Source organism: Eurypyga helias, unplaced genomic scaffold (genome assembly GCF_000690775.1).
Source record: "Eurypyga helias isolate BGI_N326 unplaced genomic scaffold, ASM69077v1 scaffold34838, whole genome shotgun sequence".
In the NCBI taxonomy this organism is placed as follows: Eukaryota; Metazoa; Chordata; class Aves; order Eurypygiformes; family Eurypygidae; genus Eurypyga; species Eurypyga helias.
In genome coordinates this window covers 1-15,684 of record NW_010265753.1, presented here as the reverse complement: position 1 = coordinate 15,684, position 15,684 = coordinate 1, and the positions used below count along the sequence as shown (strand labels likewise).

Here is a 15,684-nt window from a genome sequence, read left to right as displayed (position 1 = left end):
CGACCTGCTCACGGGAGGGCGATGGGCTCTGCTGAGGTCTGCCTCTCCGGAGCGGAGCGCGCAGGACTCTGCGCGGGGCGAGGCGGCTCGTGTGCACCTAACAGCTCTCTGTTTTCTGCGGTCTCTCCGAAGAACCTGACGTACGAGATCATCCTCACGCTGGGGCAGGCGTTCGAGGTCGCCTACCAGCTCGCCCTCCAAGCCCAGAGGGCGAAGCCTCTGGGTGCTGCAGCAGGAGAGACGATCGAAACGAAATCTTCCAAACCGGTGCCTAAACCGCGAGCCGGCATGAGGAAATCCGCAGTACGTATGCACGCGCCAGGATCTGCGTGGTCTGAGCTGGGGTTTCTCTGGGGCGCCGCACGCAGAAACCTCCCTCTCCGTGGTGGGGGAGCCCGCATGTGGACACGGTGCCGTTGGTCTCGCAGTGTCCGTGGCTCTGCCCGCAGCCCTGCTGCGGTGTTCGGGCTTCCCCCGGGTAGGATGAGGACAAGCAGAGGTGGGAACAGCCGGGGTGGGATGGGGGTTAAGTGCCCAGGACAGCTTCCACGTGCAAACCCCGCAGAGCCACAGGGTATCCAATGGTTTGCAGCCCGTGAGTGCCCCCGTAGCCAAATCCAGGAGCAGGACTGCCACATAAGCCATTGCCTTCCTTTAATGTCTCCTTTTGTCTGTGTTGTGCTTGCTCCCCCCGCTCAGGTGCCGCTCCCTCCCGACACCCGCTGTTGTTACTGTCACACCTGTACAACACACCGCCCCTCCTACCTGCCGCTGCAGTCTGTTAGTCCCGGAGCCAAGGTCTTTACCCTTCTTCCTGCCATCTCCCATCACGAACCGACCCGGGCTGCCTCCCCGCTTCACGCCTCTCCCGCTGTGGTCCCGTGTCCTGCCTCGCTGCTGCCTTCCCTCCCCGCTCATTCCAGGGCCGTGGCGTGGGCTCAGATGAACCTCGGGGACAAGGCGCTCGCATCCGTCCCCGCTGATGGAGAATGGCATCTCCCCACTAACTGCTCTTCCTGGTGTTGTTAAGCTTCCTGTAGGATCCTGATTTAGGAGGACAAGATGCAAGAGCCTTGCTTGGTCAGGAGAGTAAATCAGGCGGGAGCTCACCTGCCCGGAGCTGTCTCCCTCTCTCCCCCTCTGCCTCTCCTTTGGTTTTTGATAGTGCCGTCTTCAGAGCGCTCAGGTTTTCGCGCTGCTGCGTGAGCTGAAGTGAAGCTGACGGTATCGGGGGCTCGCGGGCCTGACTCAGGAAGTCATCCCGGGGTGCTGGGTTGACTGACGTGGCTAGACGTGTTTTAGCCGTGAAGGACACAAATGCCTCCCCAGTGAGAGCCGCTTCCCCGCACGCGTACACATTAGGCAGCAGCCTCTCCGTGCCTTGAACCCTCCCCCGTTCTGTCCCAGAGGCTCGCGCGACCTAACATGCCCTTTCTCTCCTTCTTTTCTAGCTGGAGCCCCCGGAAGCGGACCAAGACTCCCAATCTCATGCCAGTGTCTCCTGGGTCGTGGACCCCAAACAGGACTCCAAGCGGACCCTCAGCACTAAGTATGAGACCACTATCTTCTAAAGCAAACACACCCCGTGTCCACCTAGTCTAACCGTGCCTTTGCGATCTGATCTGTCTGCTCTTCTAAACTCCCTCTCCTCCAGCTGCTCGCGCTGAGCCCCGCGCAGGCGCTGCGTCGAAGGCAGCAGCGCTTAGGAGACTGTAGACTTTTAACGGCTTTTGTACCTGATCACTGCTGAACACTGTGAATTCTCCTCACTCGGAAACAAGGGTAACGCGCGGTTAGATACCCGGGAGGTGGGAGGGCCGGAGGGATGCAGGCTGGGGGAATCCGAGATGTGGATCCAGGAAGCCGCCTGCTGTTTTCACGTCTTTCCCCTCGCTCTGGCACTGTGAATCCCTGGGGCAACGTGACACGCCCCAGGCCTATTTTTTTTTTTTTTTTCTATTTCACCTTCTTATCCTTGGACTGATGGAGATCTCTTGTCTCTGCGGTGCACGCGCTCCCTCCTCCTAGATCCTTCTTCCCGACCGAGCCACGGCTGCGTACTGTTCAGTGAACTCACCCCTCCTCTTACCCGCCGTCGAATCGACACTAACCACTGTGATGCTGCCTGCAAATAACACGCTCACTAGATTTCCTCACGGGGACCCTGCCCACGCTCTCTCCCCTCGAAGCCAGAGACCCTCCTCTGATGGGAGCGCTGGTTTGGGTGTGATCGTTCCCACTGTGAGCTCTGTCCCCTCTCGGAGATGAGGTGCGGTTTTGGTCGCGTTTCAGTCCCTGGTAGGACTTTTTTTTTCTTCTGTTTACACTCCCCAAGCTCCTCGTGAGCCATGGGCGTAGCTCTCACTTGGCAGACCGTAAAGAGGTGAAGCTTTTGAGGGCACACGTTGCTAGCCCCGTGCTGGGGAGGGTGGTTGAGAGGAGCTGGGCACTTGAGAGGTCTGGTACAGCAGACGGAGCTCTGCTGCGCTCAGGCTCGCTGCAGTCAGACTTTGCCGAAGGGAGAAGCGTGATTGAAGTCAGTCTGCTGCCGATCCCAAAGCGCGTTTCCAGTCTACCAACCCTTGCACGAGGAGGGCTATAGGGATCTTGAAACATCTGTCGTTTCCATGGAGTGAGGATTTCGCCTGGAGACGGCCCTGCCATGGGCGCCTCTGCCCTTCCTGGCTCTTTCTCAAGTGTACGTTTTTCCTCTGGGAAAACGTCCCCGTTTTTGTGTGTATCAGCAGAAGCAGACTCAATTCCCGAATATGACAGGGAATCACTGAGATGGCCAGGCATTGGTACAGACTGGGGCAGGTCTGGGAATGCCGTGCGGCAGCGTGGGACGCTGGGAAAGCCCCAGCGAGCCCTCGGTGGCCCGACCCTGTTCCTTTGCTTGCCTTCGCAAAGCTCGCTGAGGTGAAACCGAGGAGGAGTACGACCTGGTGAGTAACAGCGCTGGGAGGCAGGACTGCCGCCCCGGTGCTGCTTCTCCCTGACGTGCTCTGCGGCCAGGCGACTTCGCCTCTCTTTGCCCCCTCCATGGCCGGGATGGGGACCTGCTTACCTACCTCTCGGGGGATGAGAGGCTCGCTCCGTTCGCAGAGCTTTTAAGACCCTTTAACGAAAGCTGCTGTGACTTCCACACCGTGGCAGCAAACCCCCGGCGCTCGGCCTCGCTCTCCCAGCCCCTCGCACAGGCCTTGGACCCCGACCAGCTCCTGGCAGGCAGCGGCTGTTGCGCCTTTCCCAGGGAGAGGGCTGAGCAGATGGAGCAGCGGGAGAAGGGCTGCACAAAGCTCTTGGTGATGTGCACCTTGATGTGTCTAAGCCCACCGTGGGTTTTGCATCCTGGGAAAAAATTCCCTCGCAGCCCAGTTCTGAGAGCCTGTGGGAACAACAGCCCTGGGTTATTTGACCTGGTATTTGGGGCTAGAAGCAGCTTCTCCCAGTTTTGCTGGGGTTTTAGAGCTGTTGCCTCAAAGTTTCTGTTTCCCCAGACCTGCGGCGAAATCTGATGTTTCAAAATCTTTATTTAGCTCTTTCTCAGGAATAAGTTTGATCCCCCAAGTCATTTGTGACTGAATGGCGCTGAGCAGCAAACTGACTTCAAAATAAGGGCCAGGCCAGTACGAACCCAGCGAGAGGACTAAAAGAATTGTCCTAAAGCAGGAAAAACAAAAAAAAAAGGAAAGCCTGGTCTAGTACATATATTTCGTATGTTGTGGAGCCCCTTAACACAGAGCCGGCGCTCCTCTGCCCGAAGAGCCCCGAAGCAGAGCTCACACAGCAGCTGCCCAAAGTGCTGCAGTGCCGCCCCGTGAGCAGAGCCTTACGGCCGGCAGAACGTTGCTGAGGATTTGATCAGCCTCTTCCCAACCCGTAAGAACGCCCTGAGGGTTTCTGTCTGCCTCAAAGAGAACCTGAACCGATGGTAGCGATGGTAGCGCAGTTTCTGTGCGTAAGCATGGACCACGCAGTTCCCTGCGCCTGACTTCAGAGGGTCTTGCGTCTCCCCCTCCTTTCAGCTGGGGAGGGCAGGTTCCTCAGCACCTCCTAACCGCCGGGCACTAGCGCACGTGCCTTGCTCAGGGTGACCGTCCAGAGCCAGCTGGGACCAGCCCTGCCTGAACTACAGAGCTTCCGCTGCGTGTCCGTAACCCTCCCGGTTGTGTCTCATCTCCTGGCCGTACGCCTCCTCTTTCCCAGCCCGTGGGTTTTTTTTTGTATGACTCGGAAATCATTCATTCCATTATCTTCCTTTCTGTTTGACAAGCTGATCTGCGGGCAGCTGGCTCCTACCACGGCAATGTAGGAACGGGGCAGAGACCTAAGAAGCAGTGGCGTGCCGACACGAAGATCATCTCCATCTGGCACTGGTGTCTGCCTCGGAGTGGGTGCATGGCTGCTCGGTGAGGGCTCCCAAAGCAGAGGGGGGAAAGGGATCCCAGCCACCAGCTGAGGAAGCGGCTCTCTCCATTCCTGGCAGAGCAAAGTTGAGACTTCCGAGGGCGATGTCACCTTTTCCGAGTTTGAGACAAACGTCTTTCGACCCGTTTCTTTTTTTAAACATGCGAAATGATACAGGGCAAACCCAGTTCATGGTTTCAATGTAGCGCTGCAGGTTTTTTTGAGGAAAAAAATGCGTTTATCTCCTTATTTCCTGAGAATCCACGCAGTCCGGCAAGGAGCACAATCGAAAGTCTTGGTGGGAGCGGTGTGCGCGTCCCTAACGGTACGTAAAGTTGCTTCGGTTCCGGGTGAACAGCAGAGAACACTCAATTCTTGGAAATAACTTCCTCCAGTGTGAGGAGCCTGGCAGGGTAAGTCTGGTTTCAGAGCTGCTCCGGGGGTGTGTAGCACATGGAAATAAGGAGAAGAGTCCGCAGAGGATCTGTCACCCCGGCATGGCTGCGGCCAAGCGGGACGGATGGTACAAAGCCCGCTTCCCCTGCAGGGAGCGGTCGCGTTCCGATACCGGACGTTTCTATGGCCAGGACACCATTTCTTCCCCTTTCCGCACCGAACGCCTGGAGACGCCGCCTTCCTCCGGCCTTGTTTTGAAATGCAGTTCACGCTCCGGCGGGTTGGGTTGGTTGGGGTTTTGTTTTTTAAAGCATATTCACTTGTGATTTAGCACTTTTTTGATACTAGCTCATTATTTAATTAGTGCGGTTTCAGAAGACGAACAGACTGAGAGGAGGTAAACTGTGGGCATTGCACTGACACGGTCCGGAGGAGGAATCCTATCAGCCTGATGGGATGATGTCTGCCATCCCCAAACACCACCACCCCAAGGTGCTGCGTGCTTACTTTTCTTTCGGATTACCCGAATATTTAACAGTAGTTTTGGCCGTGAGCGACGCGTGCTTTCACAGCACTCTTCCCCTCGAGGGAGAAGACGTTAAAACAGCTGAGATTTTAATTCTTCGGACGCGGAAATGTAGTGCGGCACGTCTGTTCTGCTCCCGACAGGCCGTGTCGTGGCTGGGGACGTGGTACCCTGCTGCTTTGCTAGCGATGTGCCCGGGGAATTTCTCTTTAGCTCCGGTTGCTGCTGTCAGGATTCCATTTAGTCTCCAGCCAGCGAGGCTGGGATGGAAGTGAACCATAATCCCAAGGGCATAGACCTGGAAATGATCGGGGGGCGGGGGGATGGAGAAGAGGAGAGGTTTTTTTAAGTTGATGAATTTAGGAAACCTAACATTCCTTGTTATGCATATGTTGCAGTTCATAACTGGTGTTAAGTGTAAATATTTGGTGTGTTGGCAACAAGTCTTTTTTGGAGAGATTGCAAATTGAACCTCTGCTTGGGAGGAGGGATGCCTTTCTTTGTTGGATGCATGAGCTTTGTTGAAGGTCGGCTTGGAGGTGAAGTGGTGATGAAGACTCCCATCTCCAGGGGCCTGGTGACCCCGGTGGTCCTTTCCAGTGCCGCGTGTAATCCTCTGGTTGTCTTTAGTGATCCAACAGTTCTTTAGCCAGATCCTCTCACTTCGCAGACAAAGCAGTTGTTTCAGCAGTGCATCTCCCCTTTTCTTTCGATGGGTTTTCTCAAGGTACTTGCAAGCTGGAGACCGAGCCTGGGCCATGCCAATCACCGGCTCCCAGTAATCCGCCAGCCCATCCTCCCTGCAGGGTTTTGTGCTATCTGGAGGAAAGTGCCCTCAATTTCTGGTGCTGAACAGGACTTGGAATCACAAAGCATCTGCTGTATTACCTGCCTGGGAAAAGGTGGTGCTGCCCTGGGCCTCGGTCCCCTTTTCAAGAACAGAGTGTGTTTTACAGACCTCCCTCTGCGCACGGTGAGTCCAGGCCAAGAACTCAAGACAGGTAAACTGAGACACGGAATTATGTCTGTATAGGAGGGGATGATTTTTTATGTCCAACTGAAGCTGCTTTATCCTTTTTATTTTAAAAAAGCCCCACCACCTAACCTTGGCTGTTCAGCTGTCTCTGAACTTGCTTTGGGCTTGTTCTTTTCGGAGGCAATTATCTCGTGGGGTACGTGCCTGTCCCCCTCGCCGGGCGGAGGCACGGCCCCTTCGGGGCGCACCTCTGACCCAACGTCCGTACCTCCACCCGCCTGCCGAGACGCAGACCAGATGCCAAACAGTCCCTCCGAACACGGCCGGTTCTGTCTGCGGCCGACGCGGGTTCGATCGCTTTAATGCTCCTTCCACCCCACCTCAGAAGGTCCGAGCGGCAGTTTTGCCCTGCTCGCATCATCCCCACGCGCTCCGAGCAAGCACGGCGTTCGCAACGCTGTCTTCTGGCAAAAAGCCTCCCTTTGAGGTCTCCTCTTGGCATCACTTCCTGCATTTTGTTTGGGGTTTGGGTTTTTTTTTTTTGTGTCAAAAGGAAGTAACTGTGCTGCTCTTGCAAAGTTGATCCAGCTCAAAGATTTTTCTTACCCGTGGAAGCATAACCTGAGATTCCCTAACAGGGCAGAGGACAGTCGAGTTCAGTTTGCAATGTAGATTTTTGCTAATTGTGATGTACGGCGGTGGGCCTGATTTGTAATACAAATGTTATTTAATCTGTCTGTATTTTGATACTTGAATTTCCTTTTATTTCCTGTATATACAATTGTTAATCTGTTCAAATTTGTCTGAATTTTAAACATCTTGTGGTACCAAACATAACCAATCTGTGCAACAACATAGACTGACCTCACTACAACAAGGCGAGATTGTAAATATTCCTGGGCTTCCAGCAGTCGTTTTGTTGTTTTCATAACTGTACAACTTAGACCAGACCGAATTAATAAACAGGCTTAGACACGCCTTCGCCCCGTGGTGGCTGTGACCTCAGTGCTGGCGCGAAGCCTCCTGCTCACCTGTGTTAAAGCGCTGTCGGCCCTCGTCCAAGAGACCCGACCTGCGACGGGAAGGGAAAAGGGGTGAGGGCGAGTGGCTTTGGTGAGGCCACACCTCGAGTGCTGTGTTCAGTTTTGGGCCCCTCACTACAAGAAAGACATTGAGGTCCTGGAGCGTGTCCAGAGAAGGGCCACAAAACTGGTGAAGGGTCTGGAGAATATGTCTGATGAGGAGCGACTGAGGGAACTGGGCTTGTTTAGCCTGGAGAAGAGGAGGCTGAGAGGAGACCTGATCACTGCCTACACCTCCCGGAAAGGAGGTTGTGGAGAAGTGGGTGTTGGTCTCTTCTCCCTAATGACAGATGATCGGACGAGGGGGAATGGACTCAAGCCGCGCCAGGGGAGGTTTAGATTGGATGTAAGGAAGAAGTTCTTCACCGAAAGGGTTATCACACACTGGAACAGGCTGCCCAGGCAGGGGGTGGAGTCACCATCCCTGGATGTGTTTAAGAGACGGGTGGATGAGGTGCTGAGAGAGATGGTTTAGTGGCGGACAGATACGGTTGGACTGGATGATCTCTGAGGTCTTTTCCAACCCAGCGATTCTATGATTCTATGATCCGGTCCGGCACCGTACCTGCACTTCTCCGCTCCGCAAATCCCAGGAGCGAGAGAAGGTCGGGCGGTGGATGGGCAGCGCTGGCTGCGCGTAGGTCGCAGCTGCCCTTTCTGCAGTCAGAACGACCCCAAATATCGGATATTGCTGACACCGGCTATGTGTAAAAACACCCCCACAGGTTCTGTTAAAGGCAGAACGGGCTCCGACCGCCTTGTTTATCTTTGCCACGTGATGGCAAGAAAAGCTCCTTGTTGCCCCCGCTAATGCACAGGGATTGTCCCCCTGGGGACTGTCAGGACCCTAATTTACTACTGGTAAACCCTAAAATCACAGCTCTGCGGCACGGCAGTGAGCGCTTTGTGTCCCAACTCCAGCAGTTTGGGCAGTCACTCATACAGTATTTACCAGGAAAGATTTCCAGCTTGCCAAGAAGTAGGACATTTTCATTATGTAAAACGAGAGCGAGAAATCCAGACATTTAAATACAGGTTAAAGTTCAGGTTTTCATGTCAAGTAAAATCTGGCTGATGTAAAATATTCAATACACCGGGGGTTGCTAAATTTATACCATATGTTCCATTTCTCATCAGGCAGTAAGTCGGGGTTTCAAGCTAACACCAAAACGTATGGAGCAGTTTTAATGATTTTAAATGCCATGTGGCTTTATCAAACGCCAGCAGCGTCCCTGGGCTGTGACTAACGCTGCAGCAAAGTCGGTTGCAGGCCCATGGCAGAATTAACACCTTGAATTAAACACAAAACCCCTAAGCTGCGCTGCAGTTTTACCAGCCCGACTTCCTCCTGCCTTCCCCACCAAACAGCGGCAGGGTTTTTTTGGGAAGAAAAGCCCAAACTTTTTGTAGTTGAGAGGTTTATTCAGATACCGACGTGCCACGTCGCTTCCCGGTAGCAATGCTGGCCGTGGCACGTTTGCCCGGGTGATGTTTTACAGGCTGAGGTGTGATGGAGAGTGCGTCCACCCTGCCCGCTACGTGGTGCTGATGATGAGAAAGAATCCATCCCTTCAGCCGAGTCGGGTTCTGTGTCCGGGAGAAGCAACTTCCTGCGAATTCCTGAGTAGAACGGTCCGAACACCTGCCTGTTGCGGCGGATCGCGCTTCCAAACCTGCACCCAACATCCAGCAGCTCTTCCTGAACAGGATCAAGGCCCTTCGGGAAATCTTTTGGAGAGTCTGTCCATCAGAGGAAATGAAAAGGCTGAGGAAGGAGTGAATCCGCTGCTCTGTAGGGAGAAAAAGCATGAAAAGAAAGACATAAATGGACAATATCAGCTTTGCACAGAAAGCGGGTTTTGAGACAGAGGTTCCTCACGCCGGCAAGAGCCGATCTGGTGACAGCCGCGTCGTGGCAGGATGCTGCGGACAAGGAACGCTCTAGACCAAGTCGGGGACACAGTGCATGAACATATTCTTCTTCCAGATACCAAGCAGATGAGCATCCAGCACAGCAACTGAGGTGGAAGCGGGTGGCACACGGGGAGCCCTCGAGGATCGGGTGTACTTGCCTTGTTCTCACTCTGTCCCGGGTCGCTGCTTCTCACGACGGCTGTCGCTGGGGAACTGGGCTGAAGGACTTAACAATGGTCAAATCCACCAAACCTCACGCCAGCACGGAGCAGTAAAGCTCTTTCACCCGCTCCGAGAGTTTCTGTACCGCATCCAAGTGCCAAGCATCTTAGAAGCAGAGTGGAACGTAGCACTTCAGAGCCCGGGATGTATCTCGCCTGCCACAGCATTTGGAGGTTGAAAGCATTCAAGAAGCCTCTCGGAGGAACACAGAGCTGAGGTTCAACTACCCGGCTGGTTCAGATGTTCCTGCACTCGAAGCGAGTGCACGGCAAACGCTGATAGAGGCCAAGAGTGCAGGCAAAACGCGGGTTTGATTTTCAGACACCAAAGGGGGAAGCCTGTCTAGTTCTGCAGCTTCTAATGCCACCCCATCGGTGAGCACTGCCCTCACACACTGCCCAGCCTACAGTTTGCGGAGGTTTGGGTCAGGCTATTAACTCAGCCTCCGGAATTACATCAAAACAAACCAGCCTGCTCTGACACGGAAGGAATAAACCCAAATAAACAGTGTGGTGGAGTCCACACAGGCCGGGAAGGATACTTAACTAGCTGAAGCGGTGGGCAGGAAGAGCCTCACCTTATTTTCATAGCTGATAAAAGCTAGTCTTCCACATGGAAATAATCTTTCCTGGAGCTGCCCGTGGCACTGCGATCCGACGCGGAGTTAGCGTTCAGAGTACTACTAAAAGGTCAAAATAACCAGCTCTTCTCCCAACCATTTGGATAAATATTTTGATGGAGCGGCATTGTGGGGCAGCTGGTCAGCTGAACACCAAGCAGTGCGCTCGCCAGGGATAAATATTATTTAAAGATCTTAGCGTGGTGCTTCACGACAGCCAGTGGTTAAGCTCCCGCTCTACATCGTAGCCTGACGATTGCGACACTCCCTAGGAACAGGCCTTGTGCTTGGGGCCTGTTTAGCTTTTAGCAAGGGATTAAGAGATTTTTCAAAGCAATTGCTGTTTGGGAGTGTTTTGGGGTGGAATAGGAAAATCAAGGCAGTTTCTAAACCTGGTTTCCCTCACCCTTCTCTTGTGCAGACTCTGGGGAGGGAGGGGCAGAGAGCGAACGCCGCTCCCACCCTCACGCAGCAGCGCTGCGCTTTGCGAGTGCCGATCCTAGGCCTGTCCTGCACGCAACAGGGTCGGCGGCCTAAACCCGAGTTGTGGCCTAGGAGAGCGGAGTGGCTTCAAGGCCGAGTTAGACCTAAGCCCAGAGACTCACCGATGATACGCCGGACTGCGTTGTGTCCGTGATGCTTTTTATCTGGCCTTTCAGGGAAGCACACTTGGCAGGGGTAAAAGCAGGGTGACCCAGCTGGGAGAGAGTCCTGCTGACTTCCCGGAGCACCTGGTCGCTGATGTCTTCTAAAGCGTCTTCATACCTAAACCACACAAAGGTACACGCACTGCGACCACAACCCACAGGGGCTGGGGAAGGGTCCTGCAGGCACCAGGCAAGGAGGGAATTCTCTCCACGTGTCCAGCATGTCATCACAGCCAGCTAGCACAGGACAACAAGCATCCAGCCAGAGCTCTGTGAACTAGGCTTCCCTTCCTGGCTCTTGGGCAAGCTGCTAGGCTGTTTGGGCAGTCACTCATACAGTATTTACCAGGAAAGATTTCCAGCTTGCCAAGAAGTAGGACATTTTCATTATGTAAAACGAGAGCGAGAAATCCAGACATTTAAATACAGGTTAAAGTTCAGGTTGACTCAGGAAGCAGTGATCAGCATTATTAATTCTCCCCTCTAATCAAGAGGGAAATAGTGCTCTAGAGAGTTAAATCCCAGCTAAAAGTGCTGCCTGGCTTCCCCCACTCCTTGCAGTAGATCTGGCTGCTATTTGGATCTCAGATCCTCTTCCAGGAGAGGTTCCTACTGCTCATCCCACAACCAACCAGTGCCTGCATACTGACTCTTCTCCTGGAAAAGAAAACTCCAAGTAACCCCCCTGGTACAAGACAGCCCTTCCAAGAGGACCTTTGTTACCTGTTTCAGCCTAGCTACAAACCCAGGTGAGCCACGCAAGGTGCTTCCACATGTGCCACTGGTGATGGGCAGGACGTCAAGCTGCTTGAGCTGCGCCTGTACTTCCTGCAGCCGGGCCCGATCCATAAACAGCATCTGTGGACAGAAACCAAATCGGGCTGCGGGTGTAGAAACAGCTGTGGTAACCCAGCCGTGGAGCAGGGCTGTCACCTCGCCGTGAAACTGAGAGGAAAGCAGCTGCTTGGCAGCAGGGAGGTTTAGTTTTGTGAGAAATACAATTTGCTTCACGTAGGGAAAAACCATAATGATTCATGGTGTCGCGGGGGCAGAGCCTGGCCGGTTCTTTCTATAGAACATGCAGAATTGGTACGCTTGTTCATTCTGTGTATCTTTATGGAAAAGCTGTAAAGGTATCCAAGCACTTCTCCTACCTCAGGGTGTTCCTTTTGCCGAGGCTCCCAGCAGAGCAGATTCATGTATCCTCGATTTAGCACGGCCCTGAGGCTTGGCACCGTGCTGCCACCACCGACAGCCCCGGCCAGGCACTGCCTGCCGGCCCGGCTGGGCCGGCGCCTGGGACGCGGGCACTTCTGCTGCTGCTCTGCACAGCCGCTCTCGTGTGCCGTCCAGGCTACCTGCAGTGGGGTGACAGAGAGGGGTGTGTGCTGGTCGGCAGACCGGTCAGGCTACGGCGGCGCCGTGCTACACCGCAGGGTGAAGGGGATGTGGGTTTGGAAGGTGAAGGCATCGTGCTGGCTCTTGGAACGGTGGGGAATGTCTTAGGGCAGCACCAACCTGCAATATTAATGTCCTGTTGCCAGGGCACAGGGTTAGGCCACTGCGACTGCTCTCCAGAGAACACTGCATTTCACAGCGGGTTTCAGGCTCCCAGAAGCACCTTTGAGGGAATCATAGAATGGTTTGGGTTGGAAATGACCTTAAAGACCATCTAGTTCCAACCCCCCTGCCATGGGCAGGGACACCTTCCACTAGACCAGGTTGCTCCAAGCCTCATCCAGCCTGGCCTTGGACACTTCCAGGGATGGGGCATCCACAGCTTCTCTGGGCAACCTGTCCCAGTGCCTCCCCACCCTCTGTGGGAAGAATTCCTTCCTGATATCCAATCTAAACCTCCCCACTTTCAATTTAAACCCGTGACCCCTTGTCCTGTCACTACAGGCCCTTGTAACGACTCCTTGATGGAGTCTGATGGAGGAGGGAGGCCGCCAGAATTCTGCATCCTCGCAGAAGAGATGTCTACATCAAAGGCAGGTTTTCCTCTTCAAATACGCCTCCTCACAACGTTTTGCTCATCCCTCTGAGGATCCCAAAACACTTCAAACTCGTGAGAACTTAGAGTCCCTCACGAGAAGGCTCTTAGCTCTGTCTTACGTGCGCACAGAGCGAGGCACGCTGAGCGACTCCTCTGCATGGTACGTCAGCCAAGAGCCTCGAGAAGGCACCCACGAGTCCTCCAGCATTAGAGGCATTTCCCTCACGCTGCTGAGCGCATGGTGGAATCATCCCCTTTGGAATACGGAAAGTTGCCTTTCAGAGCTTTAACAGCTCCTGTAGAAGTAGCAGTTCTCCTCTCCCTTCCCCACTGACTCACTGGGCAGCTTATCCAAGAGATCCTGGAATTTCTTCTGCTCATACTGGACGGTGTGGTCTTGCCAGTGAGTGCGGAGGCTCTGGACGGTAAAATTCCATTTTCATCAGGCCCGACACCCGGAAAATCTCCCTGGGATGAGACACAGTGAATTGAAGGTTTAATACTGCAGGAAGTGCTGTAAATGGGGGTCGTTTCAGAAAGGGGATGCTGAGAAAGGGGAATTCAGATCCTCCAACTCGGTTCCATTTTCTCACAAAATGTTGTTCAGTCTAAGTGGAGTGGGCCCTAAAAATTCCCAGATAAACCAGATCTACTTCACTAAAGACTCTCATACTGTATATGTTGCAGCTGGGCAACAGGAATATGTCTACATTGGAAAAAAAAAAAATTGGGATGTCAAAGCCCAGAATGCACGCAAGGGTCGTGGGGCTGCAATTCCAAGGCAGTTTCCTCTTAACCCAGCGTTTCCTGATTGAAGGTTTCGCCGGTGTGTGTAGACCAAGGCAGAGTCAGCATCACCCACCTGAGAAGTCGAGCTGGGTCTGCGAGGCTTCGCAACCCTCGTACTTCCTCACCCCGAACGGGCACGCGCGGCCTTGCCATCGTGCCGAGGATGTAGGTGGCGAGACGGAGGATATCCAGAGCCCCGTGCTCCGCCTCCTGGCTCATCAACTCCGTGTCCAAGACCTCCTCAATCTGGGTTCGCAGCTGGTTGTGCCGTGGCAGCAGCAACGCCAGCAGAGCCTGCCCAAAGCAGCAGCGGTCTCTTTTTGGCCCGGGAACTTGACAGTTCTTCAGAGTTGCTCAATGGGAATTTAGGTTGGCTTAAGATTGAGACTAAACTAACTGCTCAGTACACAAATTCTGGGACACACAATCGCTTTAAGGGAGTGCTTGTCTCTAATGACTCACTTCAGGATGTCTGGTTACTGTTTCACATCTTGCAAAACATGGTCAGGCATGAAAAAAGGGAGTTAAGGGGAGCATAGACCCAAAGAGCAAACTGTACACAACTTCATGCCCTGCTAAGAACATGTGTCTAACCGTGTTCTTACTACCCTGTACAATTAAATACATTAAATACATTAAAAAAAAATAGATACAGGTCCTCGTGTACCTGAGGAGGTGTCTGTGTACAGAGAATGGCAGTTTTTGTTCGGCAGACGCTACACTGGGAATGGCCTACGGCTGTTGCGACAGCCAACTGCTCCAACAGAGGCTTTCCATCCTTTCGGTAGGGTATGTGTTTTGAAGACCTGGGACCAGAGAACGAGTTTCCTTCTCAGACAGATTTTAGAAGATGCAGTTGTGTAATTTGTGTCTCCCTATAAACTAACAGGAGCCTATCTTCTCCTCTCCTTCATGCACATTCCATAGGAATATTGGATGTGAGGGAAGAGGTGATGATTCAGAGAAGACCAAGTCTAATGTAACCACCTTCCCTGGTTCAGGAACAGCTCACTCACCTCTTTTACCTCCTGCAGCAGCTGGATTGCCCGAGCGCAGTCCAGGGAACTAGCAGAGAGCTGTTCCTCCAGGCTGTCCCAGAAGGGATATTTGTGCAATGTCTCCTTCACTCTGGTTTCCAGCTAAGAAAGAGGAGCGGGGAGGGGTTTTCGATTAACATCAGACACCCACAACCCCTCAGTTCCTCTCGGCTTTCATTGCAGTTCACGTCTTTGGACGTTCTCTTTTCTTAGTCTTTACTCCTATCTGGCAGCCACGCGCCTCACCTTTCTCTATCCCATGGAAATCTCTCTCATCCTACATTTTCTAAAGTAGAACTCCTTCTTGTCAACCCTGTTCCTAACATGCAGCACTTAACCTGTCTTAACTGAGGCGTAAGAGGAGCATGGCATTTTCCAGGGAAACTCTCCAAGCCCTCAGAGAAGATCAACAGAGAATGTTTTTCTCGCTAGTGCTTGTTTTTGCAACGAGAGGATGCCAGTCACTTAAACAGATCTTTAACTAAAACGTAGGCACCTCGGAGGGGATCTTCACCGACAAGTCCGCTTTGTTCATGTCGAATCTTTCAGCGTTAGTGAGTCATATCTGAGACGTATTTGAGAACTTCTTACTAAATCATGAAGCAACGGATAAATAAAACCAGTGCCAACGGTGTGGGTTTGGGTTTTTTTTTTTAATTTCAGGAGCTATCTGATTTTCTTGTTGCTTCTACAGTCGGATCCAAACCCACCTCCTTCCCACGCTCTCACGGCTGCTGTGAGGTGACGGAGCCGAGCCCGGACGCACACGTGCCCGTCTGGGGAGAGGCTGGCCGCCTGCAGCTTGAAGTCACCGCTGAGAATTTCGTGGGCAATGGTCAGTTTGGAATTGTCATCCGTCAGCTGCTGGAGATGGCTCACGGAGAGAGCTCACCGAGGGCTGGCTGTGGAAAAGCGGAGTGGGAATGAATGAAGACCGGAGTTTCCCGAGAGAAGGAGGTTTGAAAGAATTCCCGGACAGCTTTTTAAGTGGCAAAATGACAACGTGCAGGTTTGGGTTAGGGACATCAAACCTCACTTTCCGTGGGAGCGAAGGGACCTCCCTCCCCCCC

General features: G+C 53.4%; 1 protein-coding gene across 1 annotated transcript; it reads right to left on the bottom strand.

Moving 5' to 3' along the window:
• Positions 1 to 1,593: 1,593 nt before the first annotated feature.
• Positions 1,594 to 15,501, bottom strand: LOC104505650 (T-complex protein 11 X-linked protein 2-like; the record flags this gene model as incomplete). The annotated part of the gene is given in 14 exon segments (XM_010156845.1): positions 1,594 to 1,681; positions 6,438 to 6,586; positions 7,956 to 8,047; positions 8,930 to 9,130; positions 9,133 to 9,180; positions 10,747 to 10,914; positions 11,482 to 11,650; positions 11,947 to 12,055; positions 12,057 to 12,150; positions 13,128 to 13,222; positions 13,224 to 13,256; positions 13,651 to 13,871; positions 14,594 to 14,716; positions 15,344 to 15,501. Coding segments are annotated over 14 exon segments (1,748 nt in total), but the record flags the coding sequence as incomplete, so codon positions are not given.
• Positions 15,502 to 15,684: the final 183 nt, after the last annotated feature.